This window comes from Syngnathus leptorhynchus, chromosome 20 (assembly GCF_054491065.1).
Source record: "Syngnathus leptorhynchus isolate UIUO chromosome 20, UIUO_Slep, whole genome shotgun sequence".
Taxonomy (NCBI): domain Eukaryota; kingdom Metazoa; phylum Chordata; class Actinopteri; order Syngnathiformes; family Syngnathidae; genus Syngnathus; species Syngnathus leptorhynchus.
The window spans coordinates 4,694,383-4,721,878 of record NC_141214.1 but is presented as its reverse complement, the minus strand read 5'-3'; the positions used below and the strand labels follow the sequence as shown (position 1 = coordinate 4,721,878).

The window sequence follows — 27,496 nt, the reverse complement described above, 5'->3', positions numbered from 1 at the left end:
CTTTGGGAGGATCATTCTCAGCACGGAGGGAGCAACACGGCAGCAATTCCAAGTCTCGCGGGAACCAAGCATCATCTGCGGAGATGAAAGGTTCCACCAAACTGGTATGAAGCTTTCCCACTATGACTGCAGGCTTGCTGCGAAACCCACGCAACTCAGAAATTTGACTCCCGACTCAATCCATTAAATTCTACATTTTTTGTGTAGCCTTGATTCTGCTTATTGCTATTTTTTTGTTTCAACTGACTCACCATCACATGACGGTGGAGGTCCTTCAAACTCTAAGTGTGCCCCCAAGCGACAAGTGAGGATGTCATTGCCGCTTAGCTGGTAGCCTGGGATGCATCTGTAGCGTACAATGTCACCTGGACAGACAGAGGTGGAGGAGAAATTAATTTATGGACCATACTTAAAAGTGACACTAAAATGATCACTGTGAAAAAGCAAATAAGTAATCAATCAATTTACCTATTTTAAACTCTTTGCTAGCCATCAGGATCTCCGCATTGGGAACGATGGTCGGTGGCAAACAGAACTGCAGCCTATAAGCTTCATTGACAAGAAAAAACAAAAATGAGTCACCATAAAAACAATGTACATTTTATAAAGAGCTCCCTACCTTGATAGTTGATGTGAAACAGTCCACCTTTCTCCGTGTTGCTTCGAAAACGAATCAGGACTTGATTTGATGTGCTCCTCGGAGGATCATTGGGCTCTCCATCAGTGAACACACCGAGTTTCCTCGCCGATTCTTGTGGGCCGTCCCTAAAGACAACAAAGCTTTATCAGAGAGTGTGAAATATTACAAGCCACTGTAGGACCGCATCTGAGCATACAATGACTGATCTGAATTGGACTGCGGCTACTAACTAGCATCCGATGGGAATGCATTTGGAAACTATGGCGCGATCTGAGCTGTCCCGAGACGCAAGGATGGCCGATTAAGACAGCTCCCGGAATTATACGGCGACCATTCAGTTTAAAAACCATCTGTCTTTGGCTGTCAGAGTGTGCATGGGAGATTACAAGCAGCTCTGGAAATGGCTGGCTCGGGATCGCTGCCTGACTGCACTCCGGCCAAGTTACCATTACGGGACCCATTTCCTTGGCTCGGTAATTCAGTGGCTTGATACACAGAGGAGGCGAGTTGAAACTGGGGAACATGATAGTCCACATCTTGGCTCTATGGGAGCCTACTGAAAAACATCCATTCAGTCGGGCCATTTCTAAAAAAGTAACACAGTAGGAAAATGTTTTTCTACTCATTTTTGCCGGACAACATGGCAACAAAAAAAGCTCAGTTGAGGTAAAATCCGCACACTCGGTTAAATGAGCACCTAACGGAAGATTTGGCGAAAGCCATTGGGATTGTCATCCAGTCGTCATATTGCCAGGTTGGCTGGCAATGAAAATGAAACACGAGGTTTCTAGGGAGTGCAAAATCCCGTCTTTGATAATGTCAGCCATGCAGACAGATGATTACATGACCTTTTGCCCTTCAACACAGCCAAAACAAAACATGTGTTGCCCCTGACGTTATTCCATACCAAACAGTTATGAAATCGTGCGGGCCGTGAACATGAAGTAGGGTAAAGTTGAGCTTGATTCCAAAACCAGGAGCCACGGTGATCAACCAGGAGCAGTCGGCCGAATTGAGGTATTTTTCTGGGTAGCGTGGAGAGAAGATGGTCCCATTGTCCGATGTGATGTTTCCACCACAAGGCACTGAGATATCGAAAGATTAAGAACTTCAATGACTCTGCATATACTCAAATAATTCTCACACTCCTACCTTCACAGCGAGGGAAAGGATTGTCCCAATTCCGGGTCGTGCCGTGTTCGCAGGTGAGGATGGAATGTCCCACCAGCTGGTATCCGGGAAGACACTCGAAGGAAATGGACTGGCCCACGTTGAAGCCCGCCCCCACGACCACACCGTAGCGGAAGGGCTCTGGATCCGGGCACTCCTGTAGTTCATAAGCTGTAAGCAAGGCAAGGATATTCAACTTTAATTTTTATTCAGGGTTTTTGTTTCCCCCAAAGTCCTTCTTCTGTGTTTGGCTTGAGCCATTTAAAGTCGCCTAGCCACCTTTGGAGACTAATGTAGAGCAAGGGTTGAGTCTCAAAGAGCCAGGATGTAAATGTGACAGAAGTAATTGATTTCTATGCATCACAGATTCCCCATTGTAGGCGATATCTCATGCAAATGCTGCAAAGAGGGGTATTTGCAAATATAATGTTTGATTTATATGCTAATTTACAACAAATTATGTAAATATGTATTGCTATTTTTCGACTTGCCAATGTTTTTAGAGTCAAACACAAAAGAAATACGTGCAGTTGCAGCTGTGGTAGTTGTCATTAAGGCAAAAAAAAAGATATTTTCCAAAATGTGATCAACAGTCTGTTCTAAGGTGATTAAAACCTGAAATGCAGATAGTTACTAAATTAACTTGACAGGGTGAGGGAAGAGAAATTATAACATGGCAGTCTGCCTTTACAAGTCATTACTCATCATTCCCTTTTATGACAATTTTATCATTTTCCAGGCAAATAGCTCGATATATTAAACGTACTTGGGCTAAACTACGCTGAGGTGATTATGAGCTACATCAAGCTCGGCAGTAGAAATTAACTCTCAATACTGAGACCAAGTCGCTTCCACAATTAGCAAAAATTAATCCTAGTGATTATGTTCATTAAAATGTGAAGTGCATATTAAATCAAGACAGTTCAAAAAATAACTCTAGGGCTCGGCTCTTAAAGTTCTTCAACATCAAGGACACTTACCTTGGTACTCGAACCTGAACCCCGGCTTGTTCTGTGAATGGTCGCTATGGAAATAAACGGTGGTCTCATGCGAGGTGGTGAGAAGCGAGGAAGGAACATCCTGCCCGCTGAATCGTCCAATGACAGTGCTTGTGTCCAGAGGTCCGTTGCGTATTTCCAGGAAATCATGATTGGCTTCAGTGGAGAAATTGAGGAACTGTAAGTGGGCTCCTGGAAAGAACAGAACACAATTATTTTCCTATTCTATTATTGTATACTTGAGTTTTAGCACAAAACTAATACTCGGAGTCACTTTCAAAGCTTTTAGAGGTAATTGATTCTTACCGTAACCAACCGGCAGGTAGATTCTCCATGTACAGTCACTGTTGCTAGGGTAGTTGCCAGGGAAACCGGGGCTGAGTATCATGCCCTCCATCTCCTCCCGAATTCCTCCACATTGGGCTGATGGAATCCAGCATTATATTATAATACATGTATGTTCCTAAGCATTGTTGCACTCATTGCATTTTTTATTTTTTTTTCAATCTGGATGTCATAGTGGCACATTCGTCAGCTATTTTGTCAGTGTTTCTTTCATCTTAAGCCACCGGTGGGTACAATTTCATTGACTTGAATTCCAGGTTGAGGACTCACAATAGTTCGAAATAAAAAGTGATGATGGTATCAAGAAAGATGAAACGAGAGAAGCCCTGAAATAAGATGAAAGGGCGTTAAACTGATGTTAAAAGCATCAGCTGACGAAAGCAGAAAACAGTGAGTGGTGAGGGTGAAGGGAAAAAAAAGAATTGTGAGGAGGAAGAAGAAAATAAATGAGAAAACCAGCCTACTTAAGACAAAGGAGAGTCACCCCGGGGGGAAAAAAAATGCAGCCGATATACCACTATTTTTCTCTCAGGAATAAATAATGGCTCCGATTCGTATGTCGTATGGATGCTTGCAAACAAGAAATGCAGATATATGAATTCCCCAGACTTGAAGCAATCGTTGGCTAAAATGGGATTTTTTTTGTCAAGGCACTTTCGCATGATTCATTGGATTCATCCGTGATTTTCAACCAGAGCACACTTGTGCGCCTTGAGAGGTCATCAGGACTGCCTGGAAATCACCTAATTTCAATTAATTAGTACAAAATTATTATTATTAATCACACTTATGTTTGTTTTTCTATAATATTTATGACTGATTGTGAGAGGCGGAATATTAATCAAGCCCTGGGTTAGTCAATTGAGAGGTCATTGTTATTTTAGTATTCATTCTTTTTGCTTGGTGTTATGCCTTGGGATTTTTTTTCTCCCCTGAAATGGATTAACACTGGATTAAATAACCTCAACTGCCCTGTTGTTTTATCTTTTGGGCTAAGAAGAGTATCAACATTTTCTTTTGCACTACCCTGAGGGATAAGCATAAGACCAAAGTTGAATTTGAAGTGACAACGTAAAGCTGCAGCTTGCCACCGCGCCGAGATCACAAGCCTTGAAAATGTTATTTTGGCCTTGTAGCACTTTAAATAATGATCTGGAGACCAAAGGGAGAGTGTGATCCCTGAGGAAAACTTGTCAGTCCAAAGAAAAAGGCTAAAAGGACTCAATGTGGATGCAAATAGGATTCGGTGATTCTTACCTATGCATAGAGGCGGAGGGTAGTTCCATCTTCGGACGGTTCCAGGCATACAGGTGATGTGCGAATTCCCCTTGAAGGTAGGCAGGGCATATGCAGAGAGAAATTACAAGCGGCCGGCCGTGAATTAATTTGCACTCACTCACATCTGCTCCTCTAATTGTCTGAAGCAGCTGCCCGTTGTCTCCAAATGACTTCACGCAGCGACTAAATGACTAAATTTATCTGAAGTGACAAAAGATCGATGCAAGGAGGTAACTGCAACCGTATTAAAACAAAAGAACGATTGGGAAGATGCTGGGCCTTCTCCGTATTTTCCGTATCTTAAGATGTACTGTGGATTTTGGGAAATTTACGAGTTTTAAGTGTGATTGGTGATTTTACCTGCAGCGTGTATCCGGGTTCACACTGAAAAGACACCACATTGTTCATTTGAAGACGCTCTCCGATTTTAATAGCGTTCATTGGAATGACCGGTTCAGGGCAGTTGGTCAGTGACACGGCTGAAGGGATGAAAGATTAAAAAAATGATTTCAGTATTAATAAAATGTCACACTCTTGTCGATATTTTTAACTTACTTTTGTATTCCAGACGGAATCCGGCAGCAGACACGCTGATATCAGAGAAAAAATGGAGGTATAGCTGGTTGGAAGTGCTGTTGAGGAGCGCTGGAACTGTCGTGCCTTGTAGGGAGAAAATAAATTGCACGTATTTAGCGATCTTATCTCTTAGGTTGACCATGACTAAGTGCTCGAGTTAATTAAAAAAAACAATAGACAGGAAAATAATGTGTCGCATAAAATGATCAACACAAAATTTATCACATGTGCAATAGACAGAAAAAAAAAATGGCTACAAATCAATGCAAGTCACACCTGAGAAACTTCCAAGCAAGGTGTCAGTGTTGTCTCCTCCATCAAACACCTCCAATGAGTCCCAGTTCTGTTCTGTGACAAAACTGATGACCTGGATCTGAAAGAAGTAGAATTCACTTGTTGAGTGTCATAACCTTCCACTTGAAGTCTTTGTTGAACTAAAATGCACTCAAATCAAATGCACGAGTCTTGTTTTTTGAAAAGTTATTTTTTTATTAATTTGTTTTTGAATAAATTAAAAAAATTAAACCAGTCCAGCAAAAAAAAAAATCTTTAGAAAAGTAAAAGATTTTAAGAGTGGATTATAATCATGAAAATACGGCTTGTTGGTTAAATGGTTCTTTTGTTTGACAAACTTAACTTTAAGTAGCATAGACACATTTTCTAAACGTCTGACTCAATACATGACTCTTGCATCAGCCCTATTGTGTTGTGCGGATCCACAAATGAAAACGTGCCTTTTTGTGTTTCTCCGTAAGACGTGAAAAACGTGACTGAGACAATGGAAACTGGGACAATGACTCGGGAATATAACAGAAGAGAGGATTACATGACAGAGTATGGCAACAGAATAGCAAACCCAATGAACTGGCACATCGCCTTTTCAAAGTAGAAATGGAGGCCTGTGGATGGAAAGGTTTTGAAAAGGAAATACACACACAAACACACAACTGATGTGTGTAGTACATTGATATTAAGGCTGTTGTGTCATATTTTTGACCCACAGATATTCAGCTGGGGTGGCGGGAGCTAATAGCTAAGGGACAGCACTGAGGTCATTAGCTCCAGCAGCTAAACTGTATGGCACGAAAGTTTCCATCTGGCAAAACCCCAGCGGACGATGCGACAAACTCCGGCAAAGTGAGGGGAAACGTGAAGATACATTTATCACAGGTGCATTCTAACCAAATCCGATACGGCTATTTGCAAAATCAGCCTGTTTTGAGTTCGAGGTCTCCTCCTTTGCATATAGAACTGCAATTGGAATTGTGTTAATTAGCTGTTAATTAGTGCTTAGTCAGTTAATTGCAAATTACTGTGCTTGTGCTGTTGTTTGGCAAAAGCAGGCTGAAATGTAAATTTTCTAAAAACATGTCCATATCTTATTCACATTTATTTCCTCTTCCTGAAAGTTAAAGGAAGTTTTTTTTGCAATTTTTTTTTTGTTCATGAACCTTAGCTTCGAATAAAAATAGAAATCAAACCTGGATTCCTGATCCCTCAGGAACGGTAATCTTCCAGACACAGTTGAGGCTGTTGAGGTAAGGCTCTGGAAACCCGGGTGATAAAATAGTCCCGGTACGATGGGTAAGATTAGCTCCACATGGAACTGCAGAAGAGAGCAGAAGAGAGCTCTACTTTTGGAAATTTCCCGATGGAGGGAGCATCAAGGTGCTTTTCAAATATTATTCAAATTCAATTTGACATCCATATATACAGTGCACCTTATTTTAAGGCGCATGGTGGATTTTTAAGTACATTAAAAAAATTATAAGCCAAAAAATGCACAACTGTGAATATCTAATTTTAAGTGATACTTGCAGAATTATCAAATCACATCACACTGTTTCACTAAAGCGAAAAAAAAACAGTCATCAAACAAACATCTGGTCAGGGCATCTGTTACAGCTTCCTGTTTATGGGATGCCACGTTCTTGAGCATGTGGACTCCTCCATATATATTTTTTTCTGCTGAGGTTTATTTCTAAACTGCCTGCCTGCGTGCTGGATGGATTGATATTGGATTTACAGGCAATGGTTGTGTATGTGTGTGTGTCTTTGTACAAGATCCATGTCCTACCTATGCAGCTAGGGATGGAGCTGTTCCATTGTGCCAGCGCGTTGGGCACTGTCAAACATTCAACGGCGGCCGATCCCTCGAGCACATAACCTGGGCTGCACTCAAAGCGAATCACAGCGCCAACCGCAAAATTGTTGCCCATTCGTCTGCCATTCCGAGGCTCGGGGACTGAGCTGCATTGGGTTGCGCTGGTCCGTGGCACGGCTTTGTCGAGCAAGAGAAGGCGCATTAAAGATTACCGATGTCATTTGAAAGAAACAATATTTCATATACACTCGCTCACCTTGGTAGACCAGGTGGAATCCCCTCGAGCTGGATTGACCTTTCGAGGTGAAGCGTATCAGGATTTGGTTGGATGTCGCCAACGGCAAAGACTCGCCTAAGATAAGGAGTGAACCAAAAAATAGAAAAAAACAATTTGCAATGTTATAAACTAAGTGCCCTCGGTGCATACTGTATATGCGTGAGTGCTGCACATTCTCATCTCTCCCGGTTTCACTCGGTTGAGTGTGAAATACAGAATGCAATTCAAGCCCGGCTTTATCACTGATACCGTGCAAGGCTTTGGGCCATGTCGACATTATTTAAAGGACATTCGACACATTCAGGAGAGCTTTGAATGTCAGCACCTGAGTCATGGCTCAGGAGCAGACCAAAATCAAGTCACTGAGAATTACAATGCACTCAATCAATTGTCATCAAGTTAAAAGCAGAAATGAATAGTAACAATGATTCAAAAGTGTTACAATTTGACTCTTTTTTTTTTTTCGCACCCCACATCTTAATTAAATCCCTGTGATGTTTCTCACAGAGATGGGAGAACATGCTATCATGCCGGAGTATCTGCGCCTCTCAGTCTTTGGTGCTCAAGCTGCCGACTGCCTCTCAGCGGAGGATCTCATTACACCGTGTCTGCTTGCTGTCACACTGTAGTGGGGAGGCAGACATGCTTAACCCCCTGAGGAAACATCACGCTATGTGTGTGTCTGTGTATCTCCCAAAACCCATGCCTGTCATTTTAGTCTGCGTATGTGTTCAATATATCTGTTCTTGTGTATCAGTCGCATCATAAGAGAACTCAAGCCGCATATATTCTCGAGTGTCATGAGTCATGACGGCTCGGGTGCCACAGCTGAGACCCCAGGGGCATGCTGGGTAGTTAATTGCAAGAATGCTGTCATGATTTGCATCTGTTACCTGTGTGCGCTCCAGACAAGGAGCTAAGAACACGGGAAGACTGCGTCGGCCCATCGAAAACCTCCACAACATCGTTCAAGGCTGTCTGGAAAAATGCAAACTGGCTGAAGACCACTAGAGAAAAATATACAGATGGCGGCATTAGAAATATGCATACTTTAAATCCACACAAGTTTGGTGTGACCAAAGGGAATATTAAAACGGCTCGGCTCAACGGTTTGTCAGCAGATTAAAGGTTTTCTGACAATGACAGCGAATATATCTATGTAACGTCGCCTTCATCCTTTAAACCTGCTACTGTTGGAACATATTTAACCTATCAGATCTAATCTTGTGTCGGCTTTACAGGAACAAAAAGGATATAGGAAACGGCAGGCGAGAATGAAAGGGCGCCAGAGGTCAGTGCCTTTCATCAGTTGCTGGACCTTAACTGCAAAGTAATAATCGTGCTTCAGCAGACCCCCATTAACTGATCTCCAATGGATTAAACCAAATCATCTCTGACTACATTTTAGAAAAATCCCTCAATGAATACCAGTAATAATTATTCTTGGGTCTTGGAATCATTTCCTAGGAAGATAACAATGCTGAAATGAGTGACAAGTGCCACAATATGATAGAAATGATCTTACCATAATCTTGAGGAACAACCACAGAGTAAAGACATATCCTTGCACTGCTGTAGTTGCCAGGGTAACCAGGAGACAGGACCACTCCTTCCAAACCAGAGTACTGTCCACCACAAAGTGCTAAAAAGAAAGCCAAAAGAATTTGATAAAGATCAACAATGATGAAATGGCAAGCACAGAATAAAAGAGAATTTGTAACGTTTGATTAATTTCCTCTGCTTGCCCATCACTCGTGAATTACTTTTTCTTATCTGATTTGGCTTTAAGTGTAAAAATTGCCAGAGTGAAAAAAAACCATTGTCTTAAGTGAATGTTTACATGAGATAAATCTATACGAATTAGTATGGAGTGTGTGGGAGTGTGTGTGCCACGGACTGTCTCCAGATGTCAGTGTTTACCAGTGCAGATGGGTTTGGGTTCGTTCCAGCTTGGCTTGCCATCTGGTCCCATGATGCATGTGAGGGTTTGTTCTCCCTCTAGCGTGTAGCCACTGTCGCAGCGGTAGTTTACGACGGAGCCCAGCTTGAGTTCGGTTCCCACCCGCGACCCGTTGCGTACCGCACCCGGCTCGAAGCAAGATTCCCTCGGGTTCTCTGTGTAGAACACGGTGAAAAATCAGCCATGTTGAACACATAAGGTAAATGGAAAAGATTGGACTTATTCCAGTTTTCTTTTATTTAGCCTCTACACATGTTCCCTTTCTTCTGTTGCTTTTCCATTTTCCTATCTCAGCGGCTGTCTTTTGGCCTTTGACAAAACCGTCTTCTCTATTACTGCTGAAGGTATGTGTATGTCTTTGGAGATAGACAGTAAGCTGATTGAAAATGGCACTGGTCAGGGCCAAGGTCTGCTGAGTCACACAACAGCTTCTCTCCCTGCAAAGCTTTGTTGTGCATTTGAGTCAAGAAGACAATGTACACAAACATTTCCAACAATGTCACCACTTAAAAGGGTGTGAAAACGAGTTACTGCTCAATCTGCCATATAGTTCTCAGGTGAAGGAGATCCAAGTGAGAAGCCAGAAGTCAGTTCAGTATAATTAAGTTTTAAACCCAACTCACTTCCATATCTGACTAATACATCTCTGTAAAATATGCCTGAGGCCGTGGCATGGGTTGTCTCCATCTTAGCAGGGCTTCTCTAGCAATTTCCTCTTATTCCACCGCCACCTGCCGTGGACTACGATGTTTTGATGAAATCAATATAAGAATCCACCAAGCATTATGTCAACCATATACTAACGTGTAATTTTCAGATTGTCCCTAAAGTAAATGACATGATTGATTATGATCATACTTGTAAATCTAAGAGCTGTAGTTACGTACAAACCCAAGCAAACATTGCAAATGCAGGAAAAAATGGATGAGATCTTGTCTTACAACCAACCAAACAAAATATATTTTTTGTGATGTGATGCGAGGTGAAATGAGAATGAGCCCAAGAGTGAAGGAAGGCAATGGATGAGACAAGCGCCAGGAGTGAAGATGCTTGTTTTGGTGGATGTCTGTTGATGTCAGTGTGCGTTATTCCAATGTCATCCAAACACGGAAGCATTTTTCCTACATATATTTCCCCGGAGTGCCCCATCAGAAACTGTCAGAGACACGGAAACAAATAAAAAAAAAAATTGCTTGGTTAACAGAATGACAGCACCTCAGGCAGATTTTGCAATTTTTAACGACACCTTGACCAAACACTAACTGCTTGTTAGTTTGCTAGCTCTCCAAATACCCCGACCTGACCTTTTCTGCCATGCTGTTTGCTTAAAACTAGGAAGCTAATTCATATCTTATCTTCTTATGCTTTCCTACTGCGGAAACTAGATTTTTTTATGGGTTTCATACTGGGTGCACCTGCCTGACCAGATTGTCCGTGCCTTATGACTCACTGTGTCACCTGATCCGAAAGAGCCGATTCTTGTGTGCTCCGTTAGAGGAAAAAAGAGGAAAAAAGAGCTTAAGCACTACCCGCAGCCACCTTTTTGTCTTCTCAATTCATCGATTTAGTCAGCCTCCAAGGTAGGTAATGATCAATAATTCCGTCCAAGGAATCCCACTCACTCCACTCAACAGACCAAAAAGGAAGTGAGAAGAAACAATGTACACAAAGTACAAACCTGTGTACTGAAGCACAAATCCATTGCTGCTGAGGGAGGCATCGCTGCGGAAGGCCAAGAAAAGCATGTTGGAGCTGCTCTCGATTCGCTCGGGAACGTCCGTGCCATAAAAGCTTCCCAGCAAAGGGCTGAGGGAATCTGGCCCATCGTAGATATGCAAGAAGTCGTAACTGGGCTCCAAACTAAATCTGTTAGAATTAAAGAATATCATAATTGTTGATTATGATCAAGTGGTTTAAAGTATCTCTATCTAGACAGTCAATTCATCTTACTGGTTGAAGCTGAGGGCGATGACATAGTCCTCCGTGACAGTAACAGTCCAGTCGCACTCCCTCCCATGAGGGTACGGTTCCGGATAATCCGGAGAAAGGATGAGCCCGCTTGGACCACTCAGGTTGCCTCCGCATGGAGCTTTGAAGAAATTCAAACAATTAGGTCAAATACAAATCAGACTTTACTGAAGCAATATTAGATTTTTTTTTTCCCAAGAGCACCAAAACATTTATAGCTAATGTCAAGCCAAAGGGTCTGTATATTGCTAATCATACTCCTTCGGCATTATGATCCACAGGTCACTTTTCATGCTTGAAGAGCTTAATACCGTTGCAAGTCGGAGGGTCTGGCTGCCAGAAATAGCGTCCACTGATTTCAGTGCAGATGATTCTGTTGGCACCCTTTAGGATATAGCCGGGGTCACACTGGAAAACCACATGGTCCCCTGGTTCCCGACTGTCACCGCTGCGGGTTCCATTAGTCGGCATGCCCGGGTCATTGCATGAGGTGGCGGTAGAGACTGAAGAAGCGATGAAAGTAAAAAGGAACCTCAGTGAGATGAAAGTATCACTGCTATAAAAATGTTAACCAGTGCGCCTCTGTCATCATCATCATGATCCTCACCAGAGAACTGAAGAGCAAAGCCTTGTTTGCTAGTGAAGAAGTCGGTAGTGAATTGCAGACTGATGGTATTAAAGGTGCTATGAGCATCTGGCGGTAATGCCGACCCGCTCAACTCCCTCAGCGGAACCCCTCCGTCCTGGGGTCCATCCCAGATCCGAAGCACGTCGTGGATCTCTTCGGTATGGAAAACCAGGAAATGGAGACTAGTAGAAGAAAAAGACACATTAAGATGAATCACAGCATAAAAAAGTAGTTTAAAATAACAACAGCCTTTAAAAGAGAAGGGCAGGAATCAAGCAGAGGGACAAATGTGATTTTTTAAAATATAATCACAGACTCCAGACGCGAAGCACTCGGTGGGTGTTTTACAGTGTCAGTCAAGCAGCTACTTCAGTCGCAGCATTTAATTTTCAGTCTCTACATAAGAAAGACGTTGCTGTCAAAATATGGACTCTTCACTTTCACCAAAGACAGCTATCATCCAGCTGGATGTTACAAGCCAACAAGATGTGAACGTATTGCAAAAGTAGGCCAGTCACAGCGTAGTGGATTTTCTATTGCTTGCAGTCTTGAACATGTGCGAGAAAATATTTCACACAAACTGCCCGTCAATACTTTGTGTTCACATTTACTTAAGAATAAAACTTGAATCTTTTATTTTATCTATACAGCATGTCAGTCTTGATAACAATCCCAACGCCCCCCTGTGCTGACTCATTCCCTTTCAAAATAAATCAATAAACATAAAATAAAAAAAAGGAGCTGTCCTGGGATAAGATGAGGAGGTGCAGGCAAATTATGTTGAGCTTGGCTGGTAGATGTAAATGAAGTGCCAGTCAAGATGACACAACGTTCCCTCAACTGCTCTACCGGGGTAATGCAGCATCTTGCTTGGATGTCACAGAGGCGTCACAACGACTATAGTTGAACCAGCACTTTTTGTTCTTCTTCATGAAGATGCATTTGCAAATGTAGAAGTTCAAGACTATTGTTTAAACATTGGGTCATTTTTATTGATGACATACAAAGGGAATCGTGGACACAAGCTATTTGGAGTGCTACGTAGAAATCCAACAACACACACGTCGACACACAAGCGATGCCGAGGGTGAGCTGATGCATAGGAAAACCAGCAACCCGCTGATATGTTGACGTTTAGAAACAACTTCCCGCCGTGTTAGCATAATTGGTGTCAGAATCCGATTTGCACAGGCGGCAGCCAGCGGCTACTCCGCAATGCTCGGTGAAGGCCAATGCGGCACCATTTGTCAAGTTGGGAACAAAGTGCATGTGAAACAAACTGTATATTCACGTCAATGTACATTAATGAGGAGCATTTAAAAGGAAATAAAATCAATTCAATATTTTATAGGTTAATCCAAAAGTGTGAAATTTGGAGTAGTGGGATTGCATCACTTCTCTTTTAATTACATCAAGGCTCTGTTTACTAAATGTCTCTTCATCAGACAAAGATGAAAACAGGTTCTTCTCGCATGCATTTAATTGATTCTGAGCTGCTTGAGTGGTTCTTCAAAAAAAGTAAGATGTGATATAGAAAAGCACCTTAGGGCGCTTGCTAAGACTAGAGAGAGCAAAAGTGTGCCGGGCTTTTTGGAGTCATATTTGTACTAACTGGCTAAGGATGCGTTAGAGTCCAATTTAGTGTAAATGTTTGCTCTGGACACACGTAATTGGATGTGCTTGGGAAAAAGGCAACATATTTCTTCAAGGAAAAGGATTGCTCATCCCGTGTGCAAATTGCACAATAATAGAAAGTTGGGTAATGAAGCCTTTATGGCGTGAGGTTTTATTCTTCAACTCTTGTCCACCGCTTAATTGGATAAAACGGGTCAATCAAGTGTCGTGTGTTTGCACTAAGGAGAAGAGAGAGAGAGAGAGAGAGAGAGAGAGAGAGAGAGAGAGAGAGAGAGAGAGAGAGAGAGAGAGAGAGAGAGAGGCGAGGATGCAATTTATTGGCTCCCTTTTGATTCTTCTTTTACTGTTTTGTATTCATATGAGAGCAACAGAGAGAGAATTGGCGAGCGCTCTGAATACAAAATAGTCAAGCTGCAATCGCAAATTCTGTGGGGAGTGACATTTTTGTATTAATTCCATTGATTTACTCACCTTGATGTTTTATGTGAACTTTTTTTTTAAGGTGTTGGTATTTTTTTTATTGCTTGAGAGGGCATGCCACTTTCTTCTTCATTTATAAACAATAATGTTTTCCTACTATGCTACCTTCAGTCATTTGCTGCATGAGAAACACTTTGACAAATGCATTGCATATTTTTCTCAATAATAAATTCTGCGGGCAGGATCAAAGGCATGTGCGGTATGTGGAGGAGGCCTGGTATGTATGACGGGGAGGGGGGGGGGGGGGGGGGATGCCGGGGAATTAGAGGAGCCAAACTCACTAATGAACCTTTACGAAGAAGGAAGCGGGCTCCGAAGATGTGCAAAATATGTAAATACAGCATATATATATATTTTTTTTAAATACATATATTTAGTTCTTTTTTTATAAATTGTATTTATTATTATTTTTTAATAAATATATTTAGTTCTTTTTTTATAAATTTTATTTATTTATTTATTTTATTTTTCTTGCCAAGACAAGCAATTCAATGTGGCAATTCTTCCACCTAGAAGGAAGTCAACGACAGGCCAATATCAGCTCGCAGGTGATTGATAACAGCGGGTGTGAGTGATGTGTGTGTACCACAGCACAAATGGAAGTACATTGAACAAAAGCCAAGAACGTAATCAAACGAGTAGCGAGTCCACTAAAGGAGACCAAAGAGCATTGTTCAAACCTAATGGTGCTTCCCGGAGCGGCCTCGATAGTCCACACGCAGTGCAGGTTGTGTTCATATGGGGCTGGGTAACCTGGAGACAGGATCCTACCGGTGGCCTCGTCTTTAAGAGTCCCCCCACATTCAGCTAGAAAAAGAAAAAGAAAATATATTTAAGATTGCAAGTAGTTTCTTCATATTTTCTGCACCATCTCATCAGACAAGAGGAATACAAGTGCCATTTTTCTGAGAGCATAATAGCCCCTTACCGAGCACAAATGGCAATGGAAAAATTAGAGAACAATTACGAAGGGAAACAGGACAATTGTGCAGACATACAGCGGCCCGGCTATGAGTGAGACACAAAGACGACAATAAAGAGCCCTCAGATTGAAGCTAGAAAAATAAAGGTAAAGAAACATCAGAGATTTAGAGAAATGTCAATGAAAAACATTAGCAACATCACAATGAATGAATGAATGAATGAATGAATGAATGAATGAATGAACCAAAATAAATGAAAATGGATTTTGGCAGCATGCAATTTACTCCAGAGCCAGAGGGTACAAACACCAAATATTTGGCATTTTATAACTTCAACCATGAAATTATGACCAGACGTTTGCCTGAGGATCTCCAGCTGTGCATATTAGCAAATAAAGCCAAACATTTTCAAGCAGGACCAATCCAACTCACCGATACAAAGTGGCAAGGGGCTGTCCCATGCCCTCCTCTCCCCCCTCAGGCAAGTGAGCACCTCGGGGCCTTTCAGAGTGTAGCCAGGGTCGCAACTATACAACACGGTGCTCCCTGCAAAATGACCCTTGTCTTCTCGCTTGTAGCCAAATTGGGGGACCCCGGGATCTTCACATTTCACCAGCTCAAAGCCTGGGAAAAATTCAAACAAGGATTAGAGTTTCTTCAAGATGCACTTAAAATTCTTCAATTGACAGTGCGCCTTATAATCTGAGAGATTGTTGCTCACTGGCGAAGTGTAGCTCAAAGCCTTTGCTGGTATTATCTGCATTGGTGATGAACTCCAGCCACATGGAGCTCGAGGTGGAGTTCAGGGTTGTGTCAAGCATTTCATTGCCCGTAAACACTCCGAGCAGACGAGCCGAATTACTGCTGCCATCAAACACCTGTAAAAAAAATAATAATAAAGGAGGGGAACTTGAATTAAGATGATCAGCGGTGAACATGCTGTGTCCTCGCTAACATAGCTGGAAATTCACAGAGGGGGGAGGGGGGGTCCTCATGTCTCACTTTGAGTTTGTCGTCCTCCTCCAGTCGAAAGTCTCGCGCTCGGAGCTGGATACCTTTACCCGCTTGCGTCTGGATGGAGTAGATGCACTCATGGTTGTTGCCGTAGTAACCGGGGTAGTTGGGGGAGAGAAGCACCCCTTGCATGCCAGTCACGGAGGAGCCGCATTCAGCTAGAGAGAAAGCGAGGCAACGGGGAGACCGACAGGACAGCGCAAAGCAAGAGTGCGAAGAGGGGGGGGGGGGGGGGGGGGAGAGCAGAGAACATGTCAATCGCTATATGATTGTAACTCAATGCACGAAATGTGTGGAATCATATAGTTGGCATGCAGATGTAAGGGTGTGATGAGATCTAAAATAAAGTTTGTGACCACCTACCAACACACCTTGGCAGAGGGGAGCTCCAGACCCGCCTCCGACCCCCTAAGCACACCACTCTTGCTGGGCCCTCGAGTCTGTAACCCGGGAAACAGGAAAAGATGAGGGCGTCACCCACTCCATACTGGAGACCCTTTCTGGTACTATAGGGCGGGATTCCCGGATCTTCACATGGTTCCAGATCATATTCTGGAGAAAGAAAACACAAATATGAATACAAACAAGATATCATCACAGCTGCCGATCAGTGTAACAAAACTCACCGGAGAATGTGATGTTGAACCCCTCGTATGAAACGGAGAAGTCCGAGAGGAAGCGAATCTGAGCCGTGTAATTCCCAAAAAGTCCAGCACTGAGAGGCGGAGGCAAAGTGGAGCCTGTCAATCTCCAAAGAGGCTGTGAGAAGCTACTGTTCTCTGTCACCAATAAATGGTCGTGAGGGCTCTCCAGATGGAACGTGTGGAAGTTAAACTGGACACCTTCAAGGTACAAGAAGTAAAAAGCTATGTTATGTAATGTTCATTTAGTTTATATAAAAGAAAAAAAATTTGTCAGTTTAATGGTCATGCTATTTCGCCGGCGTTGTCGCCTTAGGCTAGCCTATCAGTGCTTCTCTTACATGACAGCTCGTTCGGCAACACATAAAGGCCACTTAATGGATTCCGACTATCGACACAATTCGTCTGCTCACCTTTGCCGTGGGAGGTCTCGATTATCCAAGTGCAGTTGAGATTGTGCGGGTAAAAATCAGGGAAGCCCGGAGAAAGGATGGTACCGAAGTTGCCCTGGATGTAACCCCCGCACAGTGCTGGTGTCAAAATGAGAGTAAAATTAAACAAATTGACTCCCTGGCAAGCAAATTGTCACTTGGGGTCAACATTCCGGACCGTACCATCGCAGCTAGGGAGTGGGCGGCTCCACTGAAAATTGGGTTCACATTCCAGAGGCTCCGGATCGCTGAGCGTATAGCCGGCGTCACAGCTAAATGTCACCAGAGCGCCCACGTAGAAGTCATTTCCGTGGCGCAGTCCGTTAACGGGTATGCCCGGGTCCACGCAGTGATCTGACTGCAGTTGCAAAGCTAAAAAATATCAAGGGACACGTGCAGAACAATCTGCTGAATTCGGTCAATCGAGGGACACAGAATATTTAAATGCGGCACAATTTTTTTGAAAGCAGTCCCGATTAATTATTTAGCGTAGTATCCTTTTTCGACAAACCAATGAGAAGTTTTAGTCTTCTTTTTCCACTCTGCAATGTTTCCACATGAGTGGGCATAAATTATTCATACTTTGCAAAGATTTACCTACAAAGGAACTGCAAAGAGAAAAATTACCGGGAGACCAACAAGATGATCTGAGGGCACCGATTTCAATTTACTAGGGCTTACTTTCGTAGCGTATTCGGAAACCGATGTCGGAGTGACTTTTGTCGGTGGAGAAGAGGAGATACAAGAAGCTGGAGGTGCTGATGAGGAACTGAGGAACTTGAGTGCCCTGGTAACTTCCAATCAGAGGTGAAGAGGGAAAGCGGCCATCACGGACCTCGAGAACATCGTAGTTGACCTCGGTGCGGAACCTGAGGACGAGGAAAAAGAAAATGTCTGAATTATTTTTCCAGATTCACTGCACGCATTTGCTATGTTTCCCTGCGTGTGCGCATTCCCATTGTGTCTGGCTTTTTTCAAGTCAAGGCACTTCATCTTCAAAAGACTCGAATAAATTGCAGTGACTCGGAGCTGTGTTATCTAAATGAAGTGTTTTGTGATATTTTATTGATGTGACATAAAAATGATAGACGAACAAACATTTATGTTGGATTCATTTTTCATGGCGCGCTATCAAGGCACGAGATGAGGACACGAGCATGAGCCTCGGTAAAACGCTAATGTTGCGTTTGATCCGACAACTTTTTCTCTCGCTCGCTCTCGCACGCTGTCGCTGTCTCTCACTCTCACACACAACCATCACAGCAGATTAGTCCCCCCTCCATCTTCACAATGTCCCCTGACAGATACTTGCATAGAAAATGCCTGCATAACAACTTGCATGGCTTCTTTGCGTGCACGCCAATTCCTGTTGGTGCAAGAACGTGGCGATCCCTCAGGGATTGAGTATCATATAAAGGGATCAAATACTTATGAGGACTTATTCAATAAAATATGTCATTGAGTGGCAGGGGGGCTTTAATACTAGATCACTCCCAAAAAAAAAAAAAAAGATGACATGGCAACATTTGTGTGACTGACTTGTCAAATATGATCTTGATGGGGTAGCCTGGAGGAGCTTCAATGATCCATTCACAGTTAAGAGCCTCCTTATAGAGTTCTGGCCAGCCGGGGGAGAGAATGATTCCAGTGGGAGCCTTCAACTCTCCTCCGCAGGGGGCTACAAGAAAGAAAGACAAGACAGGAGATGGAAATGAGCTTCATCTCATCCCATTTCTTTTACTGCAAATGCAAATTAGTCACCTCAAGGTGAACCGTATTTCCAAAGGAACATATGTGTTTCTCAACACAAGCATTCCGGTTTATATATTCTCACCTTCACATCGGGGAACAGCATTGTCCCAAACCACGTTGCCATCCTTGAGGATGCACGATATAGTTTGCGAGCCGTGGGTTTTAACAAATCCCTCCTCGCACAGGAATGTGATGGAACTCCCCAGCTGAAGACTCTCGCCAAATCGTTTCCCGTTAACTGGGACTCCCGGGTCGGGGCACTCATTGTGGCGAAATGCTGTAATAAAATCCAGAAGAGTTTTAGGCACAACAGACCTTCACTGACTATTTGAATCTTGCAAAAGTCTCATCCCCAAACATTTGCTTGTTGTGAAGTTTAGATATCAGGCACTTGAGTTAAAACCCTGGGACAAAGGCGAGTTATCCAAAACATCACCTGCGCTACTTTCACACTAACTCTTCACGGCTAGGTGTTGATGAATCCCCACATGGATCCATTGAACCCAAACAAAGTGTGAGCCACACATCATCCATCATGCTGTTATTTATTAACACAGCCAAAATGGTCGCCATGCAGTTTGGCGTTTCCTTAATTAATGTGAATGATGGGCGAGAAAAAACTGTCTTGTAGTTAGATGACATTGTCCTCTAGAACTCAACGGAAACCTTCAATTGACAGCTCCTGTCAGCGAGCTGTATTCGTTATATATTCACCCCGTACAACTTTCTCATTATAATTCATGAGCCGCCATGTGCTTTTCACAATGCAATTCCATTGGGGATTCCCATTCTGCGAAAAGGGGATTTGTGTTGCTTTGTGTCTTTGTTAAGGTCAGAATGATTTTAAAATTGTTGTTGAGAATATGTCTTTGAATTGTTAAATTGACATCCACACGATAAAACAAAAATTAAGTGAATTAAGTTTAAAGCCAATTTTGACAACAAAACATTTCTAAAATAATTCTGAAGTCAAGGTTGTTTTACTATCAAAAATTTGCCGATTTAAATAATCCCAATGAATTACACACTTGTGCATATGCAACAGCTGCAACAATCCTGCAGCAAAAAAAAAAAAACAGACTACAGTAGAGTATATCCCGCTAACGTTTACCGAAACCATTTGGATATTTCCTACCAAGTCAGCAGCGACTCAGAATAGAATATAATGAGCGCTGCTGCAATGTTTGTCGGCAAAGGATGCTTTGTCTTTGTTCTAGATTTATTTCAACGTCAAGCCTCTATATAGACAAAAAAGACAGCAAGTTTGTCATTTTCTTGGAGTCACTTGCAGTGCGTGAAGGCTTTGCCGCAGAGGTAGAGGAGTTTTGCAGATATGGGTGACTCATTGTTAGCTCACTTGATTTATGAGCTTCATTTGCATATGCATCGACAAGTATCACGAATATTAAACATTAATTCCAGCTAGGCTTTGATCAGCTTACTCGTGAAAGTGATGTTAAAGCCTCGGTTGGTATACGTGTGGTCAGTCAAGAACTCCAGGCGGGCGACGTGGGCACTGGTGGTTATTGGAGGTGGCAGAACGTCGCCCGAGAAAGTGCCCAGAATGGGTGACTCGGCCTGGCAAAAGACAAAAATGATCAGTCTGATGTAGAGTTTTGAATTCAGGGTCAAATTACCTTTCCGCCATCTTTAATAGAGAGGAAGTCAAATTGTTTCTCCATGCTCAGGTCGTTGAAAGCCAAATTGATTCGACTCTCCGGGTTGGTTATGATCAGCCAAACACAATGCATGTTGTTGCCGTACTCTTGGGGGTAGTTTGGGGATAGAAGGACTCCCGAGGGTGTGGTGAAGTTGAAGAAACAGGAAACTGCAAAGAGGTACGAGACAAAATATGGACATTTTTAGCACTGATGACGTCGGGTTCATCAAGAGTGATGTCTTCAGGTCATTGGTATTATCTTGGAAAAAATTCAAGCCACGTTGCCTGGGAAAAGCATTAGTCAAGCTCTGTAGCGAATGTTTTATGGCAGGGATGCTTAATAGCAACAGCACTGGTGAAGATAACAATCCGTCAGTGTTCATTTGTGTTATTTCCAAAACTCAAATTTAGTCAGTAAACAAGATTTTACTGAAGCAAATTTTAATCAACACTGTCACTTCTGTGTTAACTACAATTTGTGTTTATTTCCTGAAATTAAATGTTTATCTCCAGATTATGAGTGATACAGCAATTGGAATGATTTACCTTTGTTCCCTTTCCCTTGACTTCCTCTATTTGTCTTTGCAATAATTGGGAAGCAAACCCAACGTATTGTTTGAAAATTCACATTGCTGCAAACTGCAGAGCTAATCCGACCATTTATTATGCAACAAGCCCGTGCTCATCCACAACCGTCATGCATATTAATGTCGACAAATTCATTGTGTTCATGCGAAAACACGCACGAGGCAGGAACTTACAAACGCAGCTGGGTTTCTTGGCTGACCACTGGTTGTTCTTCTGGCAGGTGATGTTCTTCTTTCCCACCAGCTCAAAAGCAGGCAAGCACTCAAAGTACAGCCTGTTGCCGTGACGAAATCCTGTCCCCTCGCGTTTACCGTAAGCGGGGATACCGGGGTCACCGCAGCTGCCTTGGTCAATTTCTGGCAGAGACAAAACAAAAATAAATTGTGTTGAAATGGGTTTTGACTTTTTTGGGGGGTAAATTATATTGAGAGGGTTTCAAAACCAGTGAGGATGCAAATTAGACTTCTGAGTTGAAAGAATTCAAAGCATATCTTCTCCTTCATTAAGCAGAAGTCATTGTTTTAATTACATTTTCTTTCTGCATACTGTTCCACTTTCTGGGTTATTTTTACTGATGGAAAACAAACATCTTTGGGCCAGGGAGACGTCTTGCAATGCGGCTAAAGGTAAAACAATTATTCAGAAAGCAGCAGACGCTTGAAAAACTTGCACAGCTTGACCTTGATATAATAATCAAACAATGAACACTTGACAATGCCGATATTGCAAGAACCTTTCAAGCAGCACTTACCTTCGTAAGAAACCTTGAAGCCCAGAGATCCGCTTGTATCATCCGTTTTGAAATTGAGCCACATCTGATGACTGGTACTGACCACCAGGTCTGGAGTTGTGGTACCTGACAGGCTAAAAAAAAAAACGTTTTTTTTTTTAATTTTCTTCAATATCTGACATTATAAAGCCTTTGATGGAAGTACGAAAGAGAAAATAACTAATTCAAAATAGTTGAGGCTTAGTGAGTGGGAAATCAGTCAGTGGCTCCGAAGTAATTTGCCCCAATCTGAATAGTAATTTCATTCAATTCTAATTAGGTAGGAATGCCAACATGAAGAGCAAGTAATGAAGGGTTACAAATTCAGCGACGGCAATTGGAATGTAGTCGGAATATAAGAGTGCCGTCTAATGGCGGTTGTCTGCAATTTCCAATATGATTTTTCCTAAATAGCTTTGATTTTTTTTTTTGGACAATACACAATGCCACACATGCGTCATTGCAGTGTTTGAAAAGGGGATGGAGGGAATCATTTTTGCCCAAATAAAAATGCTGCAGATAAATAATAGAAACTACTGATTGCAGAATCAAACAAGGTTGTTTCAGGACGAGCAGGGATTTTAAGCAGAGAGAAGTCAAAGTTGGTACGAGGCGTCACTCACACATGAAAGATGGTCTTCTGGTCCCCCACTACATCGCCATCCCCTACTGTCAGCGTGTCATAGCCTCGCTCCAGGTCAAAGTCCTCAAAAGTCAGCTTGATCACCTAGACATCGATGAGAATGAATTAAATAATAGATGCTGGACGATTTGATTTTCGATTGACTCCTACCTTAGACATATCTGTCGCAGTGATGACCCAAGTGCAGTTAGCATTGTTGTCGTATTGGACCGGATAATTTGGAGACGTCATGACACCGCTCGGTCCTTTTAATTGACCTCCACACATTGGGGCTAAAATAATACAGATCATTATCACAGAGGAAACTGCAGTGGTCAGCATTAGATTGGAAATTTAGACTCCAATACTTCTTGACCCAAGTGCGGTCCAGATAAAGTTAATCATAAAAGCCTTTGGCTGATTCGGTGGTGATGAGGCCTGGAAGGCACATTTCTAAATTGGATTCCTTACGTCCTTACAATCGTATTAGTGCATCCTTATCTAGTTCTCTTAGTTGAGTTAAATCAGCTCCGTATAGACTCCCTCGAGGGTTAATTCTTAAACGTATATATATTTTTTCTGTTCATCCTTATATTAATTGCAGCATGGACAAAATCTGTAACCTCCTTTTTTTTCTCTCTGTGTCTTGTCTGAAAATCCTTGAAGCCGTGCCAAAGCGTCCACTGTGATTTATGATTACAATCGTAACTTTGAGGAAATAAAACTATGTGAAAGCGCAGAGACTTCTATTTATAATGTCAGACACAAGTAAGATGCTTCCCTTCACAGTGACATTTTGAAAATGGAGCTTCAAGGTTTTGCACCAGAGATAATGCACAGCTTTAGGGAAAAAAAAAAAGTTGTTTCAGGTTCTTTGTATATGACAGTCGTATATAAAGAATTGTAAACAGTCTTCTAAGAGGATCTTCCATTTTGATATTTGTTCAGCAGATAAGATCTAACAGCAGCTGACACACAATGTTGTCTGGGAGTAAAGTAATTTTAAGTCCGACACAACAATGTAGATCTATTTTTATTATTTTTGTATTTGTTTATTTGTCTCCATAAACTCCTAAATAATATTTAATAATAATAAAATGTGAGCATTGCAGCAGCCAAATTTCTAGCTTTGGAAAATCGGCACATCCAGAGGGGAGCTTTGACATTTGTGGATATGCAAGCCAGTGATACGCAATCATAAGAAAGCCTAACTAATGTGTAGACAACAAAGCAATCTGTTAGGGCAACAATGTGGATCCTCAGTGCAGAGGGAATGAAAACTTTGAAGCAGCCAATCCTTCAAAGGACAATGTGACTTTTGTTATCAAGGCCTGCGGGGATCTGCATAGAGGAGCTGTTAAACATCCTTTTAAATTAAAGCAGAATTTCAATGAGTGCTCCAAGGCAAGTGTGTGCGTGGGTACCTTTAAAGTGCCGAAAATTATTTAAAAGGACTTGAACCAGTCCGGGTAAAACACTTAGTGAAGCCACTACAAAGCAATTAATAATATTTGCTTGGACCTTGATGACCCTTATAAAAATAATACATGGCAAAAAAAGACTAGTCAGTCAAATGATGCAAACTTAGTAAGCAAATGACGTAAAAAATGAAGCATATTGTGGTGACCTCCAGTTCTCCAGACACTTGCCTCTACAGATGGGCCGCTCGTCACTCCAGCCCACGTAGCTGTCAGTCACTCTCAGGCAACTGATGCTCTTGGAGCCCTGCAGCTCATAACCCTCGTCACAGGAGAAATGCACGGTGGCACCTCGCCTGCGCCAGGTGACGTACATTTAGGTGATACATTCATATTCCTATTTGAATATTCAACACGGTTTTTAGTTTTACCTAAAATCCGAGCCTTTTCTTTTGCCTCGATCTGGGACGCCAGGGTCGGGACACATGTTGTGTCCTTGTGCCACACCCATTTGAGACACTGGGGTAAAAAAAACATGACTTTATTTTTACATTATTAATATTAGTATTATTATTAATTTTATTATTTAGTATTTTTATTGTATATTTTTATTTGTATTTATTCTATTATTTTATATTTTGGGAAAAATCTAAAATGACTTCATGGACTTACACACTGAGATCTTGTGATAGTTGTCTTTGCTCGGTAACATCTTGACACCCCGAGACTTCAGCTCAGTCATCTTCTTCACTGTAGAGGGGGAAAAAAAAATCCTGACATTATGAGTGGCATCATTTTTGCTTGCCGAGAGGGGGAACCTGTTTAAATTTGCTTCAAAAACAAATGCTCATCATCTGTCAATGAATATTTGCAGAGGAATTTCAAAAACCTTCATCACACTCTCTCTGTTCTTTTTTTCATACTAATTCAGTTTGATGACTTTGTCAGTTCTTGACATTTAAAGTGTGTGCTTTTCTGATGACGCTGACAAAAAATGAGAAAGAGAATAAAGACAGTGTCTTCATGAAACATGTGCTGCTACTGGAGTCTCGTAAAACATGGAACCGTGAAAGAGAGACATAATGAGTGCAAATATTGAGAAATGGAAGGATGGTATTTGGGCATTAGCATCCGTGTTTGTGCAATGTACAGATCATATAAAGTTAAAAATAGAAATAATAATGAAACCTTCTGTGTACACATTGAAATGGAAAACAGGATTTAGACTACATTGAAAAAAATATATATATTCTGCTCATTTTCACTGAAAATTAAAGCAAAAATGTTGTCCTTAAAGCCATCAGGTTTTTTTTCCACTGGCCTTGACATCAACGTCTCTGTTCAGTGTCTTCTTGAGAGTAGGACAAAATGAAAAGTAAGGTCATTAATATGTTATTTCCCTGGGAACATGAGTGCGCTCAGCAGATCTGTCGCCCTCTTATATTATGAATTATCTTTTGACACAAGTTCATAGGTTAAGATTTTGTGCTTGCAGCCACAAAGAGTCAAAAAATCTTAAATTGCTTATCAAAATCTACATGTGGACATTTTGATGCGATTCACATCATCCTACCTTGGTATTGAGCACTGAAACCTTTCAGTTTGTGGTTGCCGTCCGATGTAAAATGCAGACGAAGCCAGTTCTTGCTGCTAATAATGGGAGAGGGGAGGTTCGGGCCAGTGAACCTGTAAGTACATCAAAACAGAACGGAGCTGAGTACCTTTGAGTATTATGTTAAGAGCTTTTTAAGCACGCAACAAACGGATTAGTTAGCACATCTTGTGCACCCGAATGCACTTAAATAAAAGACCCGGTGCTCACAGACACAGCAACAAAATCACAAGTGCTTAAGTGCTTCAGGAAATCTTGGTACTCTTTCAAGTTGTATTTATTTATTTAATATATTTATTCAGAATATATTTTATATAATATATTTAATGTTTTAGTATTTATTTATGCATGTGAAATTAAAAATATAATTTATTTATTTTATATATTTGTTTTAATAACTTGATTCATAATATATATTTTTATATAATAGATTTTACTTTTTAGTATTTATTTATGCATTGTGAAATTGAAAATCGGGTGTATGCATCATACGACAGTGGACTTGATAGATGATGCAATACTGATAAGAACGGCCATATTTGTTATATCGCCAAGGAGAATAGAAAAGAGTCAGATCATGATCACACTACTCACTAGCTTTAAATGATCCCCACAGAGCACTAACAGCTACCAATATAATATTATATAAAAATGAAATATCATAAGAAGGAACGAACACATTGATTTGTCTCTCACGGCAGTTTGAGCACAAAATAACTTAAATAGAGTCTGACAAATAAAAAAGCCAAAGACTCAGGTGACAACAAGGCTGTGCAACTCATAAAATGTGGTAGTAACGATAAAGTATATAACAAAGTGTTCATCCCATCATAACACCTAACAAATTTGGCAATTTCTTCCCAGATTGTGCCACTTTTTTTTTTTTCCCATGTAACATATAAGTGTGGAAATGAAGGGGACTACAGGGAGCAGTGCAGTTAGTGTGGAGCAGACTGTTGGAGGTCTTCTGAAGGATGGCGTGCTTCTTTGTGCTTTCTATGGTTCCATTGAACCTTCCCTGTATTAGTTTATTATTGTCTTGAGAGCACGGCGCTAAATCAGTTTTCTTTTGCTTGGTCCCGGAGCTCCAGTGTCTGAGACTTCTTTAATGATTTCTAGTCCAATAAAACATGTTTTGGTCCAGAGCAAGGTGAAAGACGAGGATGTTTTTGATTGAAGGTGGATATTACGCCATTATGGGACATGACACGTTAAGGGTGCTTTCGGAAGTATAGCTCACTTTCTGTGGGTTTGATTGGGTTTGATAGGGGTTGGTAGTTAAAAATAGATCTGATAATTTTCATGCAGTCAAATTTTTTTTGTATGGCGTTATTTTTGCATCATCTGTTCTCTATTCTCGGCAATCGTGCAAACTAAGCAGTGGGTGGAGTTTAGGTGTCAGAGGTGACTGGTTCCACAGCAGGATCAAACGTGTTAAATCTTAGGGGCATGACTGCATCTAATGAACCTGTTCACATGTAGGAGTTGCCATGGTTAGTTAAGTCGAGCGACCGTTCCGAGACCGGGGCTAGACGTCGCTTATAATTGCAGCTACTTTGGAAGATCAATCAGATGTCTGCTACGTTTGCAAGTGTGTGTAGAGTGGAATAGGGGTCACGGTGACTTTAAAGCAAAAACTTTAGGCATTTTAATGATGTGCATTATAGCACAGGACAGGCTAATCCAGATGAAGTATAAGTGTCGCGGATGCGGACACGCTGGAATGGCCGTATGCCACTGATAGTCACACAAAATCCCTTCAGTGAAAGTAATCAGTGTGAAAGTCTGGGGTGGCAGTTTTGGCGTGTTGGCTGTGACCTTGAGATGTAGCGGAAATGCACTTTACACTCGAGGTTTTAACTTTTAACTGAACCGCCAATCAGTTCTTGATCACAGTAAACAAAATCCATCAACCGATGAAGTTTGCCACGAAGCCCTCGGGCTGTAATGTTTCATATAAGGCACTTTGGAACTTCATCATGCCAACATGTTCTCTTTTCTTACATC

General features: G+C 41.7%; 1 protein-coding gene across 1 annotated transcript in view; it reads right to left on the bottom strand.

Annotated features, from left to right (window-relative positions):
• The window catches only part of csmd2 (CUB and Sushi multiple domains 2), a 148,983-nt gene that overhangs the window by 19,356 nt on the left and 102,131 nt on the right, over positions 1-27,496 (bottom strand). Inside the window, exons 11-52 of the mRNA XM_085900693.1 lie at positions 25,451-25,563; positions 24,550-24,627; positions 24,309-24,396; positions 24,109-24,233; positions 22,631-22,752; positions 22,461-22,564; positions 21,820-21,932; positions 21,242-21,424; positions 20,458-20,648; positions 20,263-20,398; positions 18,903-19,097; positions 18,608-18,746; positions 17,750-17,937; positions 17,252-17,440; positions 17,051-17,167; positions 16,623-16,838; positions 16,360-16,548; positions 15,985-16,154; positions 15,704-15,860; positions 15,415-15,606; positions 14,740-14,866; positions 11,924-12,126; positions 11,628-11,819; positions 11,299-11,437; positions 11,027-11,214; positions 9,309-9,503; positions 8,914-9,030; positions 8,282-8,395; positions 7,368-7,463; positions 7,085-7,288; positions 6,489-6,613; positions 5,284-5,380; positions 4,987-5,091; positions 4,792-4,910; positions 4,411-4,480; positions 3,115-3,231; positions 2,791-3,000; positions 1,793-1,981; positions 1,548-1,725; positions 620-765; positions 469-549; positions 252-365 (exon numbers count right to left, since the gene is read on the bottom strand). Coding sequence (XP_085756819.1) covers positions 252-365; positions 469-549; positions 620-765; positions 1,548-1,725; positions 1,793-1,981; positions 2,791-3,000; positions 3,115-3,231; positions 4,411-4,480; positions 4,792-4,910; positions 4,987-5,091; positions 5,284-5,380; positions 6,489-6,613; positions 7,085-7,288; positions 7,368-7,463; positions 8,282-8,395; positions 8,914-9,030; positions 9,309-9,503; positions 11,027-11,214; positions 11,299-11,437; positions 11,628-11,819; positions 11,924-12,126; positions 14,740-14,866; positions 15,415-15,606; positions 15,704-15,860; positions 15,985-16,154; positions 16,360-16,548; positions 16,623-16,838; positions 17,051-17,167; positions 17,252-17,440; positions 17,750-17,937; positions 18,608-18,746; positions 18,903-19,097; positions 20,263-20,398; positions 20,458-20,648; positions 21,242-21,424; positions 21,820-21,932; positions 22,461-22,564; positions 22,631-22,752; positions 24,109-24,233; positions 24,309-24,396; positions 24,550-24,627; positions 25,451-25,563 — 6,131 coding nt within the window. The remainder of the gene's footprint in view (positions 1-251; positions 366-468; positions 550-619; positions 766-1,547; positions 1,726-1,792; positions 1,982-2,790; positions 3,001-3,114; positions 3,232-4,410; positions 4,481-4,791; positions 4,911-4,986; positions 5,092-5,283; positions 5,381-6,488; positions 6,614-7,084; positions 7,289-7,367; positions 7,464-8,281; positions 8,396-8,913; positions 9,031-9,308; positions 9,504-11,026; positions 11,215-11,298; positions 11,438-11,627; positions 11,820-11,923; positions 12,127-14,739; positions 14,867-15,414; positions 15,607-15,703; positions 15,861-15,984; positions 16,155-16,359; positions 16,549-16,622; positions 16,839-17,050; positions 17,168-17,251; positions 17,441-17,749; positions 17,938-18,607; positions 18,747-18,902; positions 19,098-20,262; positions 20,399-20,457; positions 20,649-21,241; positions 21,425-21,819; positions 21,933-22,460; positions 22,565-22,630; positions 22,753-24,108; positions 24,234-24,308; positions 24,397-24,549; positions 24,628-25,450; positions 25,564-27,496) is intronic.